At 38.3% G+C, this 24,085-nt stretch overlaps 1 protein-coding gene and 1 long non-coding RNA gene across 4 annotated transcripts in view; one reads left to right on the plus strand and one right to left on the minus strand.

Annotated features, from left to right (window-relative positions):
* Positions 1 to 24,085, plus strand: part of LOC108625007 (putative serine/threonine-protein kinase dyrk2) — a 178,860-nt gene that overhangs the window by 97,691 nt on the left and 57,084 nt on the right. For 2 of the 3 annotated variants that reach the window (XM_018024701.2, XM_018024684.2), the window contains exon 3: positions 10,015 to 10,065. The exons of the other annotated variant lie outside the window; for it this stretch is intronic. In XM_018024701.2, coding sequence (XP_017880190.1) covers positions 10,015 to 10,065 — 51 coding nt within the window. The remainder of the gene's footprint in view (positions 1 to 10,014; positions 10,066 to 24,085) is intronic. 3 annotated transcript variants of the gene reach the window in all.
* Positions 1,830 to 6,720, minus strand: LOC113464345 (uncharacterized). Its single transcript, XR_003389190.1, has 3 exons — positions 6,632 to 6,720; positions 3,863 to 4,126; positions 1,830 to 3,637 (listed from the first exon to the last, which is right to left on the minus strand). It is a non-coding gene; the product is annotated as an uncharacterized LOC113464345 (long non-coding RNA).

The following is a 24,085-nucleotide window of genomic DNA, read 5'->3' on the forward strand; positions in this document are numbered from 1 at the left end:
GTATAATTATACAGAAATGTTATAGTCACATGCATTAAAACGTTCATTCTGCATCGATGATATTGTCGATCAAGAGCTTAAACTGTTAAAACAATTCCGGAATTTCGGACCGCAAGTTACTAGTCGTCGAACCGTTCGTTAAAAGTCGACGAAGTTCTATGAAAAGTCGTAAGCTACTTACAGAGTCTGGTCAAGTAAATTATCATAAAGTACGCGTCCATACAGGCGTGGCATAGTTCACGTAAAGTAGAGATTACACGGGGCTCGGGACGCGGCATAAGTGCTCACCAAGTGTAGGTAGAAAATAAGTGCTCGCTTAAGGAGAATGTCTACCGCTAACACCACCTGACACCGCGGCCTTGCTCGTTCTGACATTATCAGTACTGTTCGACACCAGTCATTAACGTCGTAGCCTGATTCAATTTCATTGGATGACGAGGAGTAGGTATAGTTGTTCACGCGAAGAAAACAGTACAATAAGCTATAATTAAGATACAGAGATTAATGATACATAATAGTTCTGAGAGGATGAAAGTGATCTTATTGGATAATAATATATCTAGCCTCCAACTGGTTTTTAAATCAGGTGTATGAATAATTAAATATATGTCTATGTCATCTTCATCTTATGCACTCGATGAACTTGCGTTTTATGAACGATAATAACGTCGTTACTGATCGCACTGTAGGCGGGAGACAGATAAAATATTAATCGTGGGAAAGAAAAAAATTCGTTAATGGCCTGGATCGGTTAATTAATCGAAACTGTCGCTGGAGAAGCGAGGTTCCGATCAATTAATTTTTTCTTCCCACGACAACGCGCGGCGCCGCCCGGTGAATCGTACAGAGCGTTCCAAGAAACCTGAACTCAAATTGGTGCTTAAATCATTCCAGTTGTGGATAAATACATACCTCGTATCTCGTGTAATACCATACTAAGCTATTTATGAGCACTTTCATAATGCTCGGTGAATCATTTTAATTCGCAAGAACAACAGTGCATTGAATATTGATACGAGTTTTCGCAATTGTTGCTTCATTCGTCATATAGGTGAATGTTAGAAGATGCTCAATTGCTATTCGGTCGTGTACTACGAAGTGTCATTTTGAAATAAATTAACACTGGAGACTAATGGCATACGCGTCTTCTTTACAATTTTCCATCTGGTGTAAGAAACTTCATTAAACTTTGCGTCATCATAGCCTAATAAAGTCTCCAATTGCACATAATCGCTCCCTTCTATCTCGGTACGCCTCAAGATATCCGCGATTACAATACGCGAGCCGCACGCTCTACTTTCTAACGCTCGCAGAAAATAGGAAAATAAATCATGAAAACGGCTAGCGTGCGGAAAAATCGCGATATCATACGTAACGCAGTATACAGTGTGCTGAACAAAGAACTGAATTTCGCGGTTACATCCATTGTTTGTAAAATATGAGAGCAGGATGTAGCACAGATTTATCACAGAAACGGACACACAATGTTCGCGCGCTAAAACCGTCGATACGTTACCCTTTCCGAAGCGCATAGCGATCTCTCGTACGCAATTGCGAGATGGTTATCGGGCCAGGCATAAGGACACGTAATCGCTTGCGTAAGGGGTGCCCGATCGCTAGTGCTTACTTACAATGGGCCGGGGTATTCGATCGCGTTCCATCGCGCTTGTTGTTCTCGCGACCGGTAACACGTGCGTCCCGCGGGCCGCGGCGCGTACGGTTTCGCGGTTAAAACCATTAGATCCGTGTCAGACCGGCCTCCGGATGCAAACCGGAGGCCTTCCAAGATACCAACCGAGGCTATTTCGTGGTTAATTCCATTACACGCTTACGAGCCCGCGTATATGAACAAAGCCTGCGAAACATCGAATCTCCCTCTGTCACTGGGCATTGCGCAGGCACTTCATCGCGTTTTTATCGACTGCGGGGACCGCGCTGCGCCATCACGTTCCGTCGAACTTTTTTTATTTCCTTTTGGAACTTTGCGATTGATCCGAATTTTTGGCAATCACTAGTCTGCGAATGAGAGTTTCGTAGGACTGTTTGAAACGTTAAATGATTGGAATCCGAATAGTTATTTAAGATTAAACCATCTCACTTATATTATTTTGTTAGATAGATTAAAGCCTCTCAATTATATCTATGCAATTGTTACTATACTTTTTTATATATCTCTTCTTTACATGTCTACACTAACATTAAAATTGCCACTTTTTTAATAGATACTTATTAAACTAAATAACAAGGACCATGTGTTTGATGCTTTGTGTTGCCCTACAATCCTCCACTATCAGAATGAGGATGTATATACATACATTTCACGCTGCAGGGTAATGGGTTAAGTAGTTTAGGATTATAGGTTTAGTAATTAGTAAGGTGAATAAGGGTGAACGTGTGTACTTTGATGGTAGGTAGGTAAGGTAATGGAGTTTGAGATATGGTATTTCCTTAATGTGGGTACAGAAAGTTGTGTGCGCAAGTAATCGATCTTGGATAACTATGTTTACTTAGATTGCTTATGAGGAGATATCCACATTTTTTGTTACGACGAGTAACGAAGTTTCATCGAACTGTCGCATTTCACCTGGTGAAAGCATAACTGAAAGATAAAATCTAAACGAATTCTATACTTAGGTGTACTCGTTATAGAACGAGTAATAACAGACATTCTTATGTAATTAATAGACAATTATGTCTGAACAACCACAAATACGTTCTTAAGTTAGTGAGTGATTCTCATCAGCCAACCGTCAGTTGATGGCTGATTACGAAGATAATGCCGCGAAATTCAATTTATCCTTGTTAAAAAGGAAAATCAAGGGAAAAGAGAGAGAACATTTTCAGAAAATAGTGAAAGCAGCTTAAGTCTTACTCGTTCTCTTTACTCGAACCAACTAACCCCTCGAACTTTCCCTTTCCTTGAACATTCTCTCTCACGAGGAAACAGTTAGTCTTGGTTGTGAGAATTTCACGTAATGTCAACAACGCAACGGGGCCATATTTAAGTGGAAATCGTTCTTACAACTATAACAACTGTACAAACGAGCTAATTTCCTAATAGCATGGAACAAAAAATATTTTACCTATTCATGCCATACACAAAATAAAAGAACAATGACTTGGAGCAAAGCGAATCGAATTTCGATTTGTAAACTCATGTGATTTTTGGTTACCTTTCCGGCGAGGTATTTTCGTTTCTGGCACGTTGCTGAGACCTACGTGTCGCTGCGTTCAACGATCGCATTATGCAATCTCGTGCATTCCTCTCTGGTTCACCATAATCACTGATTAGTTTATCAAATCTTATATTAACAATTCCAGATAATAAACTACTAACTAAGATACTATATATGCCTATAATTTACAATGATTTATTCTTATAGCTAGTCAAATTAGGAATACATCTAGTATAGCGTATACTCGTTTGATCAAGACTCACGTACACGATGCGTTAAAATAATCATTAATCGAGTAAAAATCTTGGGTTTATGAGTTGTAACAACATGGTTTCTCTTTTCACGGCCGCTTTCTTCTAACACTCCACTTTTCTCTCAATTAATCGCGCAAAGTACACGCTGTTTTTTATCGCGCCCGTTGATCGGCTTCCCTTGACTTCACTTCCAATGCCGCAATCTCACTATAGCGGAAATTTTCCTTGAGAATTAATCCCTGGATTATAGATGAGAGCATTTTTTATCATCTTAAAAGATGCCCAAACAAATTATAAGAATTTTTCAAGTTAGGCTTTATACTTCTCTTTTGGAAAGTCCTTGAAAGGACCGTTTTATTTAAATGTTTGCGTAAGAATGTACCCTTAATCCCGGTTCTATTGCAAAAGATTTACGCCATGATTCATATGTACCTTGCAAACCGCTTTGCCCTCTCAGAGTTTCGTCGACGTTCTACTAGCGAAAATCAGTGTTTGCTGAGTAGCCCAAATTGGATGAGTCCACTCCACTCAGCCTAGATGAAACGAGATTGGGTCACGACGAAACTTGCGCTCCCTTGCGCTATACTTGCTCTCTATTTTGCGCTTTCCTCGTACCGTAATGATGAAAATCGACTGCACGTATTTCATAATTTTCCATCGTGCCCTGTATGTATTTCGTTTTAAACTCGTTTAACTCTGTAATCACAGAAGAAACTGCTGAAGTCATGAAGAATCTAATTAGTTGAGCTTAACGATGTGAATAATTTTAATACTCCAACAATCCTTCAACAGATTTAATACGTTTCCTTATGCTTTTATATAATATTACATATTTTATTTCGTGCTCATGTTTGCATCATAAAAATCATAAATCGTCGAATTAAATGAGCTTATTCGTGAATAATCGCGACACGGATTAAAGTTGAAAAAATTTGAAGGATACTCGTTCGAGCCGTGTTTCCGAGTTGGCTCGGCACGTTTCGAGCTAGAATTTCCGCGACGCGAGCGAAGCAGTCGGCCAACGAAAAGAAGCACCGAAGAGGTCGACGAGCTGCAAATAAACACGCGGCCCGGAACATATACTCGCTTACAACCGGATTACGTAAGCGTTGCGGCGTGCAGTCGTAATACGGCACGCACGGGAATGCGTGCACCTATATTCGCGTCCGTTCCTCCTCCGTTCGTGAAACCAAGCCATCGTGCGCGAAAATCGATTACGTAATCGCCTGACGCCTGATCAGCTGTTCCTTTATTCTACATAATCCGTCTGTTGCAATCTTTCATCCAGTGCGCTATATTATTGATTAAAAAACGGACAATTTTAAAAACCATTTTTGTTGAGTTGCATGGTACACATGCCTGTACGTAAACCATTCAAAATCTTTAATTCAAACTTGTTAAATAGAGAATTAATTGAGAATTAAAAGTTAAATTTCACTTCTCAAGTAGAAGAAATCTCACTTAACAATTAAATTCCAATTCATAATGAGAAATCTCAATTATCGATTAAATTTTGATTAATCAAATCTGAGGTAAAAATTAAACGTTAATCGTTAATTGATGTTCAACCTAATTAAAAGTGTAATCGATTATTTGGAACCCTGGAGAATAATAATAACAATTACCCACAATATTTTATTACGTCGATTTTCCGAACTGCAAACGAAACTACATGACGTTTCTGAAAGATTAACAGTTTTATAACCCGAGAAAAAGAAACGTCACGTCGATGATAATAAAATGAATACAAGACATTTCTTTGCTTAACTCCTCCAAGCGATAAAACGACTAGTAGATAAATGATCGAAAACAGTGATCTTTGTATCCACACGTGTGAAGTCCAATCCGCCCCGGGAAACGAAAGAAACGATTATGCACTTACGTACCCGCGATTCGATGAATGTAAATTACAGTTCGTTTTAGTTTGACAAGCATCGAACAGTCTTCGCCACACTCAACTGTAATCGGTTAGCGCGAGGCTCGCGCAACTCGGCCAATGATTAATCGGCTGTCATTCGTTTTAATTATTTGTTCGCAGATTAATAAGCGATTTCGTATAGGCAGTATGCGTATGCTTTATGCCCATAAATCAACGGTTTTATGTGTATCGCGAATGGTTCGAAGTGCCCTTTTAAGTGAATAACTTAGGAATTTATTTAACAGCGTTTGATTCAGATTTTGCGGAAAACATTGTTAGAACTCATTGTTTTTCCTTTCATGTTTTGTGGAACGGTCAGATTACATTACTACCCAGTAGCTATTCTAATGGAAAATTATTTGTTTACGGTTCTATAATCATATCATAGTTCATGTACATTGTACTTTAATCCTCCAGAGAGAGTTCCGATGCATAAGCGAACGCACAATCACCAATTACCATATAAGAACGTTCGTGTGAAAATTCATTTTCTTGAACTCCTTTTTAAATCTATAATGAATGTTAATTTATGTGTCCTTTATACGTGACCGAAAACTGAATACTCGTTACGAATACAGTATTAAAAGACGAGATATGTAAACCTGAAGTTGAACCGTTTAACATGGAATTTTTAAGCTTGTTCCCCAAAGCTTCGTCAAAAGAGACATTTTTATAAATAGTAACAGAAGTTTTTTTAATATATCTTTGAAAACTAATTACTTGGAAAACGTGTTCGAAAAACAATCGATCAAAATGCGTGTTTTGAATGATTTTCCGGTCAGCTACGAGTGACAGAGAAAAAAGACGTTGACGACTTGATAACGTCGAATCGATTCGCTCTACACTCTACGCGCACGAATGGGAATTGTATAGTAATAATTATTGCACGTGGACAGTTGAAATAATAGCAAATTAAACGTTAATTATTACGTGGACGTGAATTTATTTTAAGTTGAGCACGACTGCTCCTCGCGAACATCCTTTATGTCTTTTCATCTAAAGTCATCGCATAATCTCTTGAACTCACAACACTACCATAATTGGCACATTAATATCTTTCAATAGGTCTTGGTAACAAGAAATGCTTGTAATTATCCAATGTTAAATCGGCACGACGAAATCGATGAACAACTTGACGTTAAAAAGCATTTGTGATTGACGATCGACAGCAACGCGATAAACAAATATCGGCGATGAAGAATATGAGACGACCACACGCGGTACTCCGTTCGTCGAACGACTATCGATAATTCGACGTATGCACGTACATACATATTACGTACTGAACGGTACACCTGCTGCGCGAGATTCGCGTATCGTCGAACAGTCGTACGATAACGGATTTATCTCTCGAAATTCTTCCCGCGCCTTCGAAGAATCGATATCGAAGATCAAAGCTAATTTCTAATTAGTTCTTCGCCGCGAGAGAACCATCCTCGAAAGGCGACGAGGAATAAGTAGGAAAACGTCGCAGACCGTACGAAGCCAATCCGCATCGAGTCCGGACGCATAATGAAGTTTCTGGTGAAATACTACGACTTCCTAACCGTCAAGTTTTCCACGGTGAGGCTTCAGCCCAAGTAGATGGAAGTACTCTGTAGAGCACACAGTTTTTTTGCTTGAAAATACTCAGAGAAACCGCCTCGCCGCGTTTCATTATTGAGCTTCGTTATTTGCTACAAATCTTGCTAGGCTTTGAGTATACCCGTAGGTAGATACGTGTTTGTTTGCACTGCACGTTGTAAATAGCATGGCTAGTAAATTATGGAAGACCATGTTAACGGCAAAGCCACAGATTATGCTTGTGGAAAAGTAGATTAGTTCACGAAGCAATAGAATCTGATTAAATCCAATTCTTTAATTCCATCGCCCTTTAACACACAGTGACTCCAGAAAGTATTCGGGCACCTTCCAGAACAGAATAACTTTCCTGGATCCACTGTAATAGTAGATTGGTCCCTGCATCTCGTTACCTCTTATTTTTCACGTTTTATTCCTGCTGTTAAATTGATTATTCTTGTTTCATTTGTAAGTTCCCTTCCTTAAGTATTTTATTAATTGATCCCCTGTTCGCGAGATAACCGATGTTTTCGACGATTTATCTTGCTCTTCCAAGGAAACCGAACCGTTTCAATACTCGAGAAAGCTTCCAAGGATACCTTCGCCGCGAGATACATGAATATGTTTCTCTCACGCGGCGTTGTTATCGCTAACTCCAATACAACATTGGCTCGAAGAAGGAAACGATGCAACACGGAGCCACAAAGATGGAGGGTGAGATAGCGCGAATCTTATTAGGGAAACTGACGGATGGGGGCTGACGTTATCAATAATTAGCCACGTAGGAAGTGCCGCACGATAACGAGACGTTCATAACACGAGGGAAGACCTTTCCCGATATCCCTATGAAAGAATGGCTTTATTGTCGCATGAATAGTTCGTGTTTCCACATTATCGCCGTCAATTATCACGCCACGGTTCTACCGTTAAGATTATCCTGGCCAAAATTAAAATAGTAACACATGCTTGAAATTTTGCAAATAAATAGTTATTATAATGTTAAGTATATATCAGAGAATACAGTATATTTAGAACACGTATAACTTTTTGCAGAGATTGTATAGCCAGAACAACTTCAAACTACCCTATCATTTACTAACCATAAGTGGTCGATTTGGAACACGGTGTAAAAAGAAAGAGGACGTTACTAGAATCGGAAGAATTCACATGCAGTGTCATCACACTTTTATAAAATCTTACACGTGTTTATGATAAAAGTCGTGAGAAACGTTTATACTTGATTATTGTTTAATTGCTGATAACACTTGAAATAAATGCTTTTGTAAAATTTGTTTTGATTCGTGTAAGTGTAAGGTATTGCCGAAGGAAGCTAGATAATTTGTACATCTAAAATTCAACGTCTCATTATTTTACATTTATTAAAGATACATATTACGATAGTTCTACACGGGTATTTAAATATGAAATTCATACGCTTACATTTCGTAGATTTTCTTTTTCAGATTTAATATTCAATAACGCGACAGAAATTGCAAAGCTCGTCCATGCTGTGAAAGCGTTAATAGCGTAATTCATGTTAATTACCTGGTCTTACCGGCTACGCGACAGTCACAATAACAATTTTCACCGATTCAACGTGACGTTAGTTTTCCAATTCAATCTCCAGCTACAGCAACGAACGTTTATTCCATCTCCGCTTAATCAGAATTGTTACACGCTCGGCCCCTTTCACCGACCGTGAACCATGTCGTCGGGAACGAGTATTATAAACACGATTTTTATTAATTTTTACGAGCCGTAAAACGGCAACGAGTCGAATGAGAAGCGAGGAAGAAGGGAGAAAGGAAATTCGCGGTGAACCGTGGCCGTGGCGTTTTAATCGGTCGATTGCCGGGATGACTTGCGAGAAGACGCGATTACTCGCCGAGGATCTATCGTTAATCGACTGTCAATTTGCAAATAAACGGCCTGCGATTGGTAAAAACCCCTCGAGCCGCACCTCGTTAAGCTTTTCGTTTCACGACTAACTTTTACGAACGAGAAGACCTTCCTCGTTATAGCGAATCATCCGATACGTGCCTCAGATAAGCCGTTTGCATTGGACTCGACGAATTGTTCAATGAAATAATTGTTGTCGCATGAATTGACTCGTGGCTGATTTCAATCGGTACTGCGAGACATACTGTTAAATACTGTACGATTAAACCACCAACACATACATACATCTGTACCTGCCCATTACATGTTAAAAACGCGTGATCGAAAAATGACAGAGAAGAAAGTGGGATACCTTTCTCTTTCTAGCTGAAAATGATTTGTTTGTGGCACAAGGGACGCTGGGTTGTGATCACTGCGTTTCACTGACTCCCCCCCCTCATTGCCTTTTTCTGTGATGTTCCTCATCTTTTTTTCATTCCATTCATTATTATATCGAGAACATTGAACTGCATGTTGAATTTGAAGTCAGTAATCGGAGAAAATTAAATATCTCGATACGAAGAACAAAAACGGAGAAGCTGTCGTTCGTCGTTAAATTAAAGAGTGAGGTCTGTCGTAGTCGGTTCCGCTCGTATTCTCCGTCAATTTGTTTCGCGGTGGAAGCTTTATCGAGACAGCTATTATTCTTCGGTGGCAGAGGCACAAAGAGACGGCGGGAAACGACAAAGACCCAATGAACTTTATCAACGTTGCACGTTGCCGGAGTGCAGTGACACCGTCGATGCAATTTGTCAGTCGTTGCACTGCCACCGTCTCTCCTCTATGAAAATTATCCAGCTGGAACGTGGCCAATAAAATCGGCCCCGGGTAAAAATTTCGCGACCACCGGAACGAACATCAAATGCGTCACGAAACGGATTAATCCCTCGTTTCTCCTTTTGTTCTTGCTCAATAGTTAAGCGTTTGACTAATTGATTGACTGCCGAAATCTAACACAATCTTTTAGCGTTTATGCATTTTATAAAAGTATCACTAGAATTATGCTATTTGAATGACGAATTTGAAATGTTTTTTCAATTTATATTGTACAATACGATGCTAAACTTTTCTATTGCTTTATTCTTCCTTTATATTGAAATCGATACTGTACATCTGTTCCTTTTTCTTCATGATCAGTAAAGTGACAATCATATTATTTCTGTTTCAGGTGAGTAGGCGCTCCAAAGAACGTGCATCTTTGTATCAAGAGACGGGGAGGGTGAGTTAACTTGAGTTGAAATTATAGTCACATTACGCGGAAGCTAGTTAGCGAATACTTTCGAACATAAAATTCATTTTCAAATAGTTGAGTAAGCAATAAGTTTTTCTTCTATCGAAAACTTTCTTGAAATCATGTCAAAACCTACACAACCCCTGTAATTCTTAAGGATGTATTGGCTATACAGTCAATCCCAAAAGTTTATGCACATTTTTTAAAAAGAAATCAGACGTCGGAAGAACATTGCTAATAATAAATATATAATAAATATAAAAATAAATATAAAATATATAAAATAATAATTTTTTCGTCAGCGTCAATACTTAATTAGATATTTCCTTCTATACTTTTTAGCACGTAGCTATTTATTATTAGCATTGTTCTTCGGACGTCTGATTTCTTTTTAATTATAGGAAATGCGTTTTTTTAAGGTACATAAACTTTTGGGATTGACTGTATAGCCAATATATCCTTAATTCTTCGACTACGGACACGATTTCCGGTGTGGAAATATTTCCATTGCATACAAGAAATAAAATATTCTGTAGTCAAGCGACTTAATTTGAAACATGAAAAGAAAGCTCGTTTAATTTAATTCCTAGAAAATGTATCTGTTAAACGTGAATTGTTTCCCGATTGACTTGTTGATTTTTAACAGTGCAGAAGTGCACCACGGGAGCGATCGCCTGATCGACCCCCTGAATATTGAAAGCATCACGCGTAACCTGTCGCGATTGATCGCGTCTCGTGTTTATGGCGGTCACGTAATTTCGTTGCATCGCGTCGCGTCGCTCGTTTGCTTGGGAAGGAGGAACGAGTAGTCGCGGTAACGAAGACGAATCAATTATGTAAGCAACTGGGTCAGAAAAGTTCACGGCCAATTTCGTCCGTGGGATTCTATACAGAGAAGGGCGGCCATGATCGAGTACGGTAACTGGATCCTTGACAGACGCTCTCTTCGTTTACCTGAACCAATTCTTAGAATCTGTTCTTCTTCGAACGATAGACTTTTAATTGGCATTCTGCTTTTCATGCGTTCCGTATTCGTTCGTGACACTGCATAGATGGCATTTTTATAAATAAAAATTGAATTAAGAGAAAGAATGTTTGTATAATAGTCCGTAATATATTTAATGACAAAAATTGCGATCGACTCTTTACTTCCATGTGAAGGTTTCTTATAACTTTATAAAACACAATAATTCGTACAGAAATGAAAGGAGATTCAAGTTACAAATTATCAACACGAAACTTTCATCAGTAATTAATTTGGAAGTACATGTTGGGAAGTGAATTCTGTGCTTGTGCTGTTGAGTAAATAGAAAGGTTCTGATTTATTTGAAGAAAAGTTATTATCAATTACAACACTCGACTGCTTCTTATCGAGATTCGATGTCTCATCACATATAAATCACACACGTTTCACTTATCGCATCTCAATGACTTAATAGCACAGGATATACCGACACCTTAAGTTAATTGCAATACAACATTATTCTCCAATAAACATTCTCTGTTGAAAATCGACGACTTCATCAATGAATACCGCTTGGCTGGCATAAATCACGCCTTCGTTCAATAATCCACGTTCCTATCAATTGATCGCGGTAACGTGGAAATAATTAAGTCGCTTGCGATCCTAGCGGTAACATGAAATTCCAAGATTTCCCAACGGGCCACGTTTTTATCGCAGGGAACGATATTTCCTGTTTTTACAGCTTGCGATAAATTTCAGTATTCTCTTACATATCTCCGTTTCCCGGTGCATACTGACCAATCCTTTTGACTGTGCTTAAAATATTCGATAGATAAAGGCCACGTAAATAGATTCTAAACTAAAAACCAGACGTTTGTCATATTTTTCTTTGGCCCGCAGTCAAATTCGTGGTAACGGGCCAATCTCAGTTTGCATTAGAAATCATTTTACAATAAATAAAAATTGAATTAAAAGAAAGAATGTTTGTATAATAGTCCGTAATATATTTAATGACAAAAATTGCGATCGACTCTTTACTTCCATGTGAAGGTTTCTTATAACTTTATAAAACACAATAATTCGTACAGAAATGAAAGGAGATTCAAGTTACAAATTATCAACACGAAACTTTCATCAGTAATTAATTTGGAAGTACATGTTGGGAAGTGAATTCTGTGCTTGTGCTGTTGAGTAAATAGAAAGGTTCTGATTTATTTGAAGAAAAGTTATTATCAATTACAACACTCGACTGCTTCTTATCGAGATTCGATGTCTCATCACATATAAATCACACACGTTTCACTTATCGCATCTCAATGACTTAATAGCACAGGATATACCGACACCTTAAGTTAATTGCAATACAACATTATTCTCCAATAAACATTCTCTGTTGAAAATCGACGACTTCATCAATGAATACCGCTTGGCTGGCATAAATCACGCCTTCGTTCAATAATCCACGTTCCTATCAATTGATCGCGGTAACGTGGAAATAATTAAGTCGCTTGCGATCCTAGCGGTAACATGAAATTCCAAGATTTCCCAACGGGCCACGTTTTTATCGCAGGGAACGATATTTCCTGTTTTTACAGCTTGCGATAAATTTCAGTATTCTCTTACATATCTCCGTTTCCCGGTGCATACTGACCAATCCTTTTGACTGTGCTTAAAATATTCGATAGATAAAGGCCACGTAAATAGATTCTAAACTAAAAACCAGACGTTTGTCATATTTTTCTTTGGCCCGCAGTCAAATTCGTGGTAACGGGCCAATCTCAGTTTGCATTAGAAATCATTTTACAACACTCGCAACCTCGATGATTTCCGAGCCTAATTTGAGCAGACGTCTGGTAGAGATGTTCATCCAAATATTAAATTCCTAAATTAGCAAATTATATCTTATTCATCTATAATAATTATGTCACTCGACTATTCAACCTGTTACGTAATTTATTTAAGGTAATGGAGTCTAATATAAAGTTCGTGTCTATATTCTTAGACAATTTTTTGATGTAGGTAGCTTCTCCAAAATATCGATTATCTGCACAATCTACAGGATATGTGGTATGTATTGGTTCGGTGGCATACTTGATGAAAGAATTGACAACAGGATATACATCTGCTAAGAATCGTACCAAACAAGGTCTCATCAGTTTTCATGTCGATTGATATCATTTGTAAACAGCTGTCGTTCGGGTTTAGCATCGGTAGAGCCTGATGTTCGATGGGTCGTGTACAAAACGCGATAATGAATGCGTTCGATTATAGCACCGCCGCTGCAAACGTTTTCGCATTCCCCTGCATGTTCTCACACTCTATCGGAGTCTATCGGATGATAGTCGGAAGCGTTCACAATTCCACGATGTATCAAAGGCAACGACAGTCAAAGGATGTTGAAGATCGCATTTCTAAATGTTGTCGATGAGCGAAAGTATGTCAATTTGAAAGTAATCGCAAATCTATACCATCTACTGTAATTTTAACCATACAATACGTTCACGTACGATCCAATTGATTCAAGGAACGGGACTGGAATTATGTAAATAGTACAATATAATAATTACAGATAAAATCTTTTGGCAAAACGTTTTTCAAGGTACGCTGAATCTAGTAAAAGTTATACTTTGCAGAATGAAAAATATTCAAGAATTTCATACTATTCGACAATTTCACTATAATTACGTGTATCTACGTTAAATCACCGTTGATTTATTCCACAACTATGCGTTGCTTTCTACTCTAATTCCCTGCAGACCAGACCTGACGTGCTAACACCGAAAAACGCTCAATAAATCCGACAAAGTGAAACGTGAATGTGAATTAAATCCGATCGCGGCATTCAATGCACATATGCGTATGTATACGAATTTCTATTTTAAATCCCTGAAACTTAAGAGAACCTGGACATCTGTTCACCGTTCGCCCATTAATACGTCTATCGAAAACCACTTTCGTTTCTTGGATACGTCTACAGGAAAAGAATTTCAGTTTCACGTAGTGTCTGTTCACACTCGAAACGAAATTGCAATCAATCGTGCAAAAGGAAGGCGTGCCTCGCGTCGATTCGGGCGTTAATTATTCCCGGCGTCAACCTATTAATTAACACCTGGTAGTGTTGTGTCCTGTAACTTTCTCTAGCCAACGGTAGTTGATTGTTCGAGAGGCGCGCGAAACCTTTTCTCGGACTTCGATCGAAAACGGAACCGTCCGCTGAAATAGGTCGTTGCACACTCGTCCCGGGGATTAATTAGCGACGGTACAGGAAGGAACGCCGCCACCTAATTTGGCGAAGACGTTTTAACGAGCGAGACGTCGGTCGATGATACTGATGAATGGATTCGAAACGCAGTGATCATCGATCGTTGATGATTCGGGGCTTTGGGAGAATTTAGATATCTTGCTACGATGAGATATTTAATGATTTCAGAATCTAGTACATGTTGTACAGCATGATTAAATGTTTATTAAATTCCATTTATCTAAACAAAACTTCAACGATTTTTCAAATAAATTTCTATGAAAAATGGATAGAAGGATACTAATGCCAGCTACGTATATGCTTTAATTTATTTCCTGTAAATGGAATTATAATGCACTTCGGTATATAAAACCTTAAAATTATCTTATGAAACTTAGGATATCTGAAACGGAATTAAAAATGTTCTGACTATAAGTTAAGATAGTGGCACATGTTTGATACTCTATATTTTGAACGCGTATAATTTTTGGTGGAGATTTTATAACCAGGACTATCTTAAAGCCAATTCTCGATGAGTGATTTGGAAATTGGGCACCGCGATTTTTGGTATTTTCTAAACGACCTTTGGTCCACGTCATCGTTGGCCTAGATCAGAAATTACCACCGCGTCGTTAACAACGCGGCGAGGGTACCAGCCGTGTTGTTTCAAAGCTCGCACCACCGCGATAAATATCACGGTTTTCCAAAGGATGCGGTTGCAATTAGAAAAACCATTTTTGATGTTTTTAAACTTCATACTGCTTTGTTTCCTCGTTTCTCTTAAGGCAGCAGTCGCGTAATTTTCGTATGATCTTTTTTAAATTTTAATTACATTGAAGTCCATAAATATTCGTATACATTTCAAAAACGAATACTCGAACAATAAAGACTTCGATCGAAAACGGAACCGTCCGCTGAAATAGGTCGTTGCACACTCGTCCCGGGGATTAATTAGCGACGGTACAGGAAGGAACGCCGCCACCTAATTTGGCGAAGACGTTTTAACGAGCGAGACGTCGGTCGATGATACTGATGAATGGATTCGAAACGCAGTGATCATCGATCGTTGATGATTCGGGGCTTTGGGAGAATTTAGATATCTTGCTACGATGAGATATTTAATGATTTCAGAATCTAGTACATGTTGTACAGCATGATTAAATGTTTATTAAATTCCATTTATCTAAACAAAACTTCAACGATTTTTCAAATAAATTTCTATGAAAAATGGATAGAAGGATACTAATGCCAGCTACGTATATGCTTTAATTTATTTCCTGTAAATGGAATTATAATGCACTTCGGTATATAAAACCTTAAAATTATCTTATGAAACTTAGGATATCTGAAACGGAATTAAAAATGTTCTGACTATAAGTTAAGATAGTGGCACATGTTTGATACTCTATATTTTGAACGCGTATAATTTTTGGTGGAGATTTTATAACCAGGACTATCTTAAAGCCAATTCTCGATGAGTGATTTGGAAATTGGGCACCGCGATTTTTGGTATTTTCTAAACGACCTTTGGTCCACGTCATCGTTGGCCTAGATCAGAAATTACCACCGCGTCGTTAACAACGCGGCGAGGGTACCAGCCGTGTTGTTTCAAAGCTCGCACCACCGCGATAAATATCACGGTTTTCCAAAGGATGCGGTTGCAATTAGAAAAACCATTTTTGATGTTTTTAAACTTCATACTGCTTTGTTTCCTCGTTTCTCTTAAGGCAGCAGTCGCGTAATTTTCGTATGATCTTTTTTAAATTTTAATTACATTGAAGTCCATAAATATTCGTATACATTTCAAAAACGAATACTCGAACAATAATAAGCATGTTCTAAACGTTGTTTGCAATAAAATTTCATCTATTATAACATATAAGTATGATTTGATTGGAAATTCAGTCGTTAATCGGCGATTGTAGCGAGGCGATGTCCAATTGCATAATTACTGGAGATCGTTAAATAGTAAATTGCATCAGTAGTCGTTCATATAAATTCGCTAGTTAGCGGCGAATTGGACGTGTGTCCCGCCGGATTTCCGGAACCTTGACGTATAATGGAATTTACAAGTTCGAACTGACGTTCTCTGCATCAAACATGAATCATACGAATGTATACATATATGTACGTTACGTAAAATTGTTGAGACCGTCAGTTACATCGATATTTCGAAGATAGAATAAAGGCAATAGTTCATAGTACAAGTCTAGTTCGATTCAGGATCCATTCATGGGTTGAGAAATAGGAGACAGTTTGAGGTATCGATGAATCATGAGAATCTCCACGATAGACGGACTCTCTGAATCGTATTATGATACAATGCCAAGCGTGGGTAGCGAAGATTCGCAAATCTAATAGAGACACGTAGGCGGGATGCGTGGATGCAATATTAATCGTTCGTAAACGAGAGTTTCGTCGGATTAGAGATTTAGAACAGTATTACACACTAACGTTACAGTATATCGTTTGTATTTTTAGTGCAATCCCGTTCTTCTTTAAGAAGCAGAATTATAAAAATGAAATTTAGATCTGAATAAAATCGTGTCACACTTAATTAAAATATAACGAAATGATGATGTTATGTTAATTTAGTTTTAATATCTTTTTGATGATATGATAAAGCTGTAACCGATCAAAACTCGATCAAGACTTTAATGATCTTGTTCTATAAAGAGAATCTATCTAAAACTTATATTACAATTTTCGCGCGATGAAAACAAATATTGAAGAACGTTTAGCTCATTCATTATCAGAACCTCAACCCTCTTTAGGAACAAAACACTAAAGAAACATTTCAACCACCAATTCGCGATACTGCAGGAAGTAATTTGCACTGCCTCGCGAAGAGTAAACTGACCCAACGGGTATCTGCCAAAGCGATACGAAGCAAGATACGTGTTATCGTTTTGCTCATTGCTAATCGCGATAACAAAATCTCGGAACCGCTCGGCTTTGGTGGTCCCAGAGGGTTCAAGAACGACTGGTGAGGGTATCTGAGTTTGAGAACCACGGTGGATATTCTCGAGTGGGCGCTAACATGTTTACTTACAAGATGCACCGATGCGAAAGCATTCACACGGATATACATACGTACATATGTATTTACATGCGAAGACTATATGCGTCGGATTCGCTGTGAGACTATTCTTCAATAGGACAACGAGACTTTCATTTCTACCTCTATTCTTTAGATACTCACCATCTAGAATCTAGACGCCAAGCAATTGGCTGTGTAATCCTCTTTCTCAAGCGAGTTTATCGCATTCAGTAATTTTTGTGCATTCTGTGCAGTTTCTATTAAAGGAATGATAATAATTATCATGTAAAACATGTTATTGACATTATCTTGGAAATGATAATGATTGATATCTGAATTTTCTAACACACTGTTAAGATTCTCATTAATGCATCTGTGAAACTATTATTCGAAAGCTTGAAACCTGTCCCACTAGATAAAATATTTCATCCCATATATCCACTCCTGGTTCTCACGCAATGTCATCACGCGTCACCTATCCCGTTAGCAAGAACGCAACTGCAAGATCTTATCAACCTGACAGTGCAAACATGCATACACGGCCATGATCGTGCGAACTTTGACTATCCCTTAAAACGAATTTACACCTTTGCGTTTACTCGAGCTACCTAATTAATACAACAGTTTAAACAAAGCGAGCATGCAAATTATTTGCATGAACACTATGCAGTCAGATCAATAGTTTTACACCGCTTATTTGACCTTTCATTTTATTGAATCAATGGTGTTGTTCAATTAACACTGACCTGTGCAATTTTGGTTCAATGGCCGTTTGCGATCACGCGGCAAACTGTGTCTTCAATATGTGCCAACGGTGCACGCCGACGCTTTTACACGCGTGTATGCAAGTATGAACGTGCATATGGAAGTACGTGGCTGGTTCATTCATAAAAGCGAAGCTTCCTGAAGTATGCGAGCCTCCTCTCACCTGGTCGTCAAGACGACGGGTATTTTCATTCATAACTGTGTATTACTCACGCCGTTGGAGATTCGCTAAGTGAGTCATCGTGTAATAGTGAAATAAAATAGTAACAAACGAGATACTGTCAAGAGGTAAAGTAAACTATGATTACAAAGCAATTCATTATTCGCGATATCCAGTCTTATTTGTTTTTTAACTCATCACGAACACCCAAACTTTTTAGTATACAATTATTTTGTACTTGTAAATTTGGTATGTCATACACTTAACTGAACCAACTATTCTCATTCCAAACGAACTGACGTTAACGACCATTTACCTGTCGCGTGCTCACTCGTCAAAGTTAGACTGTTAATGGTAGAGACACATTAAAAGTGACTCACTTCCGTTGCAATCTGAACAACTAATGCACTATCGCGGGTTTAGTTGCAACGGAACGAGCGAGGAACAGTCATTCCTGACTAATCCGTGCACGTGATCACGTTTTCCCTTCGCACAGAGTTTGATGACGTTTTTCGACGATTATCTACATTGCTAATCTTATCCTCCATGCCTACAAATGCTTATCTGTCCCAGCGACAACTGTCGAAACATTTCCTTTTAGGAAGCTGCATACAGAAGATTACATTTTAAAAAGTAGTTTTTTTGCTTTGGTTGACCTTAAGATAAGTGGAAGAAAATTTGGAACCTAGGCAACATCGTTCAGCTCAGAAGGACTGATGTGCTCCAGATGTTTTTACATCGGCTAGCAACAGCGTTGGGCCCCAAAAGTATGATGTCATGCTCGTCGTAAATGATTAGTATCGCGTCGTTATTTCGGCGATCTTTTCGAAATCTTGGTATAGGACGTCTCGGCTGCGTTTTCCCGAGTCATCCTTGAAAAACCTTTTAAAGTGAAGCAGTATCAATTGCTAATTCGTGACTTGCTTTTCTGCTCTTCCTTTATACAAGAGCCTACTTTACTACTTTAGACATAGTAGAGGAAAGCTTCTGTCTTGAATATACATGTTACCAGTAAAGTGACGCATCCATTCTTCTCATAGATGTGCGTTTATTGTCAGTTTTTTCCTGTTACTACACTTTATTCATTGATAGAGCAGTTCTAAATGACGAGCCAGCTCAGCAGGTTAAATCTGTCATTGAACGTCGTGACAGAATCGGAAAACGAAAAACATTTAATTTGTCTCTATGCATTCTTTTCTCGGTAATTTTCAGAGAATCTCGATAATTGGAACGTAGACAATTATCCACGAGACATAACGCGATTGCGGGAACCAATATGGTGTACTTTGCAATATCTTGTTTTCCTGCATTATGAAACGTTATACAGAAAACCGGAGGAATCTAATTTCTTGAGATTATCGACCATATTAGTTGGTGGAACTCGTTCCTTGAAAACTAGGACACCGGGAGCACCAATACCCACCGCCTTTTGTTGGAAAATTTGCAATATCCGGTTTTCTTCGTTGTTATTTCAGTAGCGCAATAATTGCGAAACGTCGTCACGTTGCAATTCCAAGAGTAGGAAAGAAAGATTATTAACAGTTCGACCGTGGCGAGACTCGTTTGGGGAAAATATAGGACACCTGGTTGCTCCTGGGAAAACTGCTGAGAAATGTCAGATTTAATGCTGTCAATCAGTTGTACTGTACCTTCGATACCGATTGTGGACGGTTGAGCAATTCTGAGCTATAATATGCCAGCGATTTGTTATGTGTCGCTCTAATTGTATCACATTAACGTAAGGCCATTGGTTATCTATAATAATTTATTATCAGATATTTTGTATGAGTTTCTTAAGAGTTTATTAGGAACTTCGACTCAGGAACATTCTTTCCTGTATCATATTTTATATTCGCACTCAAAGACAGCGAGTGAAAGTACATGTATATGTATACGTACAATTTGTCTTCACCTGCTTCTCTCTTTTATAAGTCATAATTTGTAACAATGTACATGCTATATTAACGCTTTCACTAACTTTAAAATGATAATCATAATCGTAATCAATATTATGCAATTTCTGTTTTTATAATTAATTTTACGGCTCATTTTCCGCGTATATAAAACGAGTTACTATTAAACGTAGGAAAAGCCCGCATTTTTTCATGTTTCATTGTTAAACGATCGGTTCCAGGGCACCGTGGTGCAGACCGTGGTCAATGAGTTCTTCTCATCGCTTTGCTCCGCTCCGTTTTGCCTCAGGCACCTTTCATTTGCACGGCTCGTTTCTATACCCTTTACCAAACGACGTTTTTGCACCCCTAACAATTTTCTTACCTGTATCGGCCGGCCGTTTATATTTCTAAAATATACTTTACCGGACGATAAGACCCCCCAAGAATACACAGCCGCGCTTCGGCTACGTGGTTTTAAAAGAACAAAGATCCGCACGTTTTCGAATCTCTTATCGTTATACGACTACGTACTTATCTTTCCCGTTTTCAAGAACACGTACACGAGAAATGTTGCCCCTAATACTTTTTGGTCGCAAGCTTCATAAAGAAGATAACGTGGTAGATACCGATGTCCCAGAAAATGTACCTGGTAAAGAGCGAAAGTGAATTGAAATAAATAATAAAGTCGAAGAAAGTATTTATCGGAGGTAGATTCGATCTGTCTAGTAATTTATGCGAAAGGAGAAATTAAGTAGATCAGATTATGGTTGTGCAGGAATTATTTTCGCGTCTTTTCGCATTTCTTATGCACGTGGTATTATTGCCACTGATGCGTTTTTTGTTTATCACTACTTTCTGCGTTTATCTTTTCTCATTTCGATAAATTCGCTTAGTAATGCCGCGCAGTGGTGGCGGTAACCCTTTCAAAGCAGTAGCCTGTACTATCGTGGTAAATGATATCCACGATGCAGACGTATTTTAAATGTATTATACATTATGAAAATGGAACAACCAGGTTGTTGATCGAAAATTTTCTCGATTATAAAATACCTCGACGATTTATACACAATTAACGGAAGCGAGTTCGCATCTGCTTTTTTATTTCATTAAAGTCGCGATGGAATATGAAATTAACGAGCGTCTCACATTTGTTTCTGAATATTATTTCATCTATTAAACCGTCAAACTATTGTAACCAATAGAATGGCACGCGAACATTACGTAGCATTAATGATAAAATTTCAGTTCCGTCATTACTGTTTTACGCGAATTCGCGGAAGTATAAAGTATGCCAAGCACCCCTCACGCAACGGAATTCGCACTTCTCAATGAGTCAGAATGTTATAGCGCTACCTGCGCGATTTCATCATTTACTTTCCATAGTTCCTTGTCTAAGTTAGTTCGTATCTGTTATTCCAGATTTCGATAATTATTTCTAATGTGATGATCAAGCAAGTTGCAGTACATTGTCAAGATCAAACAAGTATTATCAGGTCCACACAAATAAAATTACTAATATTAAACATTATGATAATTTTGTCGTACATATAGTAGATGTACATATATTTTCAATGCACGACACATTTTCAGATAATGTACGTATTACACCTGAGGGAGAAAGTAATTGTTATTTAACGCAAATGTTTTTAGCGGTTTCTCTTTCAGTTGATTATATAATTTTTCTGTCGTTCCGCTTCATATCCGATTTGGTGAAAATATACATATGTACACGCGTTTAACTGTACACGTGGATGACTTTCTAACACATATAAATTGATATTAACGAGCTCGCCGATGATAATAATAACGATTACACAGGCTGCTACGTTGGAATGCCTGTCTTCCGTGAAATTAACCGGCATCTACGTCGAACGGCAATTTCAAAGGCAACAAACGCAAGTCGACTCTCGGTCAGCTGTGCGGCACGCGTTTCTAAACGCGTTCGCTGTCAGTCTGTTGCATACACAGTGAATACAAACGCATAAAAATATACGAAACCAATGCGTAAAATACAGATAAATTGTCGGTGAAAGCGATGCGTGCGTTTCTTCTCCGTTTTCGAATAAATCTGACAAGAAGACATACTTCACTTTCGCTGCTACATATCATTCTTTTTATCCTTCTTCGACAAAACGGATATCGATGATTATTATCAATTGGTTTGATCCAAATTTTGTTATCACTACAAGTGATCATTTCGTAGAACGATTGTACAATGACTATACCCGCAATTAATTGTAAGTATGACAAAACTCAGACGCTAAATTCGTTGGTAACAGTTATCAATATTATTATTCCGGTTTCTAAAAAATTGATCTTTAGATAATGAAAACCGTTCTCCGAAATTTATTGGGAGATCCGCTTATCTTAATTGCGGGAAAGGCGTGTTAAAACGCGGAAACCCGTTTTATTGCGCTTAACAGTGTATGGCATCCAGAAAGGAGAGAGGTTTCTTTCTCGGGTGAACGATTATATTATGTCCTGTTATTGCATCCAGCAGTAAGAGGTTCCATAGAGTTCGAGAGACGATTTCCCCTTTTTATCATGGCGGTCGAGAAATCACGGCGGGTGAATCACCCGCTCGTTCGTTTCGCGATGTTCCATTTTCAGCGGACAAGCTTTTATCATTCGTTGCACTTTAATCTCTCCGTCCGGTCCTTGCTCCACGATATCGGAAATTAAACTTTTTTATTCGGCTTAAAATTTCTCGAATCGAACGTAGTAATTTAATTACCCGTACACCAGTCTTGCTCGCATACGGATTTCCGATAGTGAGTCATTAATAGTCATACGTGTGTTTGTGTGCAAGTATGTATAGAAGTGTACACGTCCATTGCGGGGGAAATCACGCTTGCTTTTTCTTTCCTGCAGCGGTTAAAGTGTCACGTTTCTCAGATTCTTTGGAAATTGTTCGCGGTCTATTCTCGCTGATAGGCTCGTTAATTCGATAGCCTTTACAACTTAATAAACTCGTATCTTAACGGTTCGATGTTTCACCGTAACTTATTGTTACAAAATCAATATGAAAATGAAAGGATAACACTAACGTACTGCAATTCTTACTCTGCTGTGTTCATTATCCATATAATTTATTTAAATTTACGAACGAAACGTTTCAAATATTTAGTAGAAACCTCAATAATACAGTTAACAAATTCGACGTTTACTTTTCTCTTCCCGATTTCGATCAATATCGAGAGTCGAATAAACAAATTAAATTCGAGCCTACTTCTTTTTATCGTACTACCCAATTTTTAAAAAATTTTGTTATACATTCGATAGAAAACTAATCTCTTTAATACTCGAATAAAAATAATTCATTAAGTCCAGTATTGAAAACATTATGCAACTTCGAAATGTTTACGAATACTTACGGACTGTATACTTCACTGTATACTTATACTTGAACTGGAAGGACGTATGTAAACCATAAAGTGTCACGAAAAGCACATGGCGCAAATACATAGGGGGACCAACGCCACGAAAACTCGAAACACCACATGTAACACGAGTTTTTCATCCTCGAAGATCACGCGATGCTCGTTTCTTTCTTAACTTCCTTCAAAAAATTTCATGAAACAGGATTTGCGATTATTCCTGTTTCTCGCAGCACATCTGGCTATTGACTCGTTTTTTAAACCGTTCGTCTACCTTGTCATTATGATTGGAAACCCTTTCGTGGAATCGGGTCAGACAGCTGTCTGGGCTGCACTCTTTTCTTTTCGTTTTTTCTTCTCCTCGCCTCTTTCGTGTTCTTTCCCCCATTGAGGCGCAACGACAAAAATGGACAAATCTCGCGTATGCTCGTATCTATGTATACATGCATCGAGACACCTACGCAAAGCGGTAGATCCTCATAATCGCGGCGACACACAGTGCTCACCTTATTATTGTCCACTTACGGTTACTCTTTCGGTATGAAACGTGCGAAAAAAATTAGGAA

This window comes from Ceratina calcarata, unplaced genomic scaffold (genome assembly GCF_001652005.2).
Source record: "Ceratina calcarata isolate Rehan_Ccalc_2016 unplaced genomic scaffold, ASM165200v1 scaffold119, whole genome shotgun sequence".
In the NCBI taxonomy this organism is placed as follows: Eukaryota; Metazoa; Arthropoda; class Insecta; order Hymenoptera; family Apidae; genus Ceratina; species Ceratina calcarata.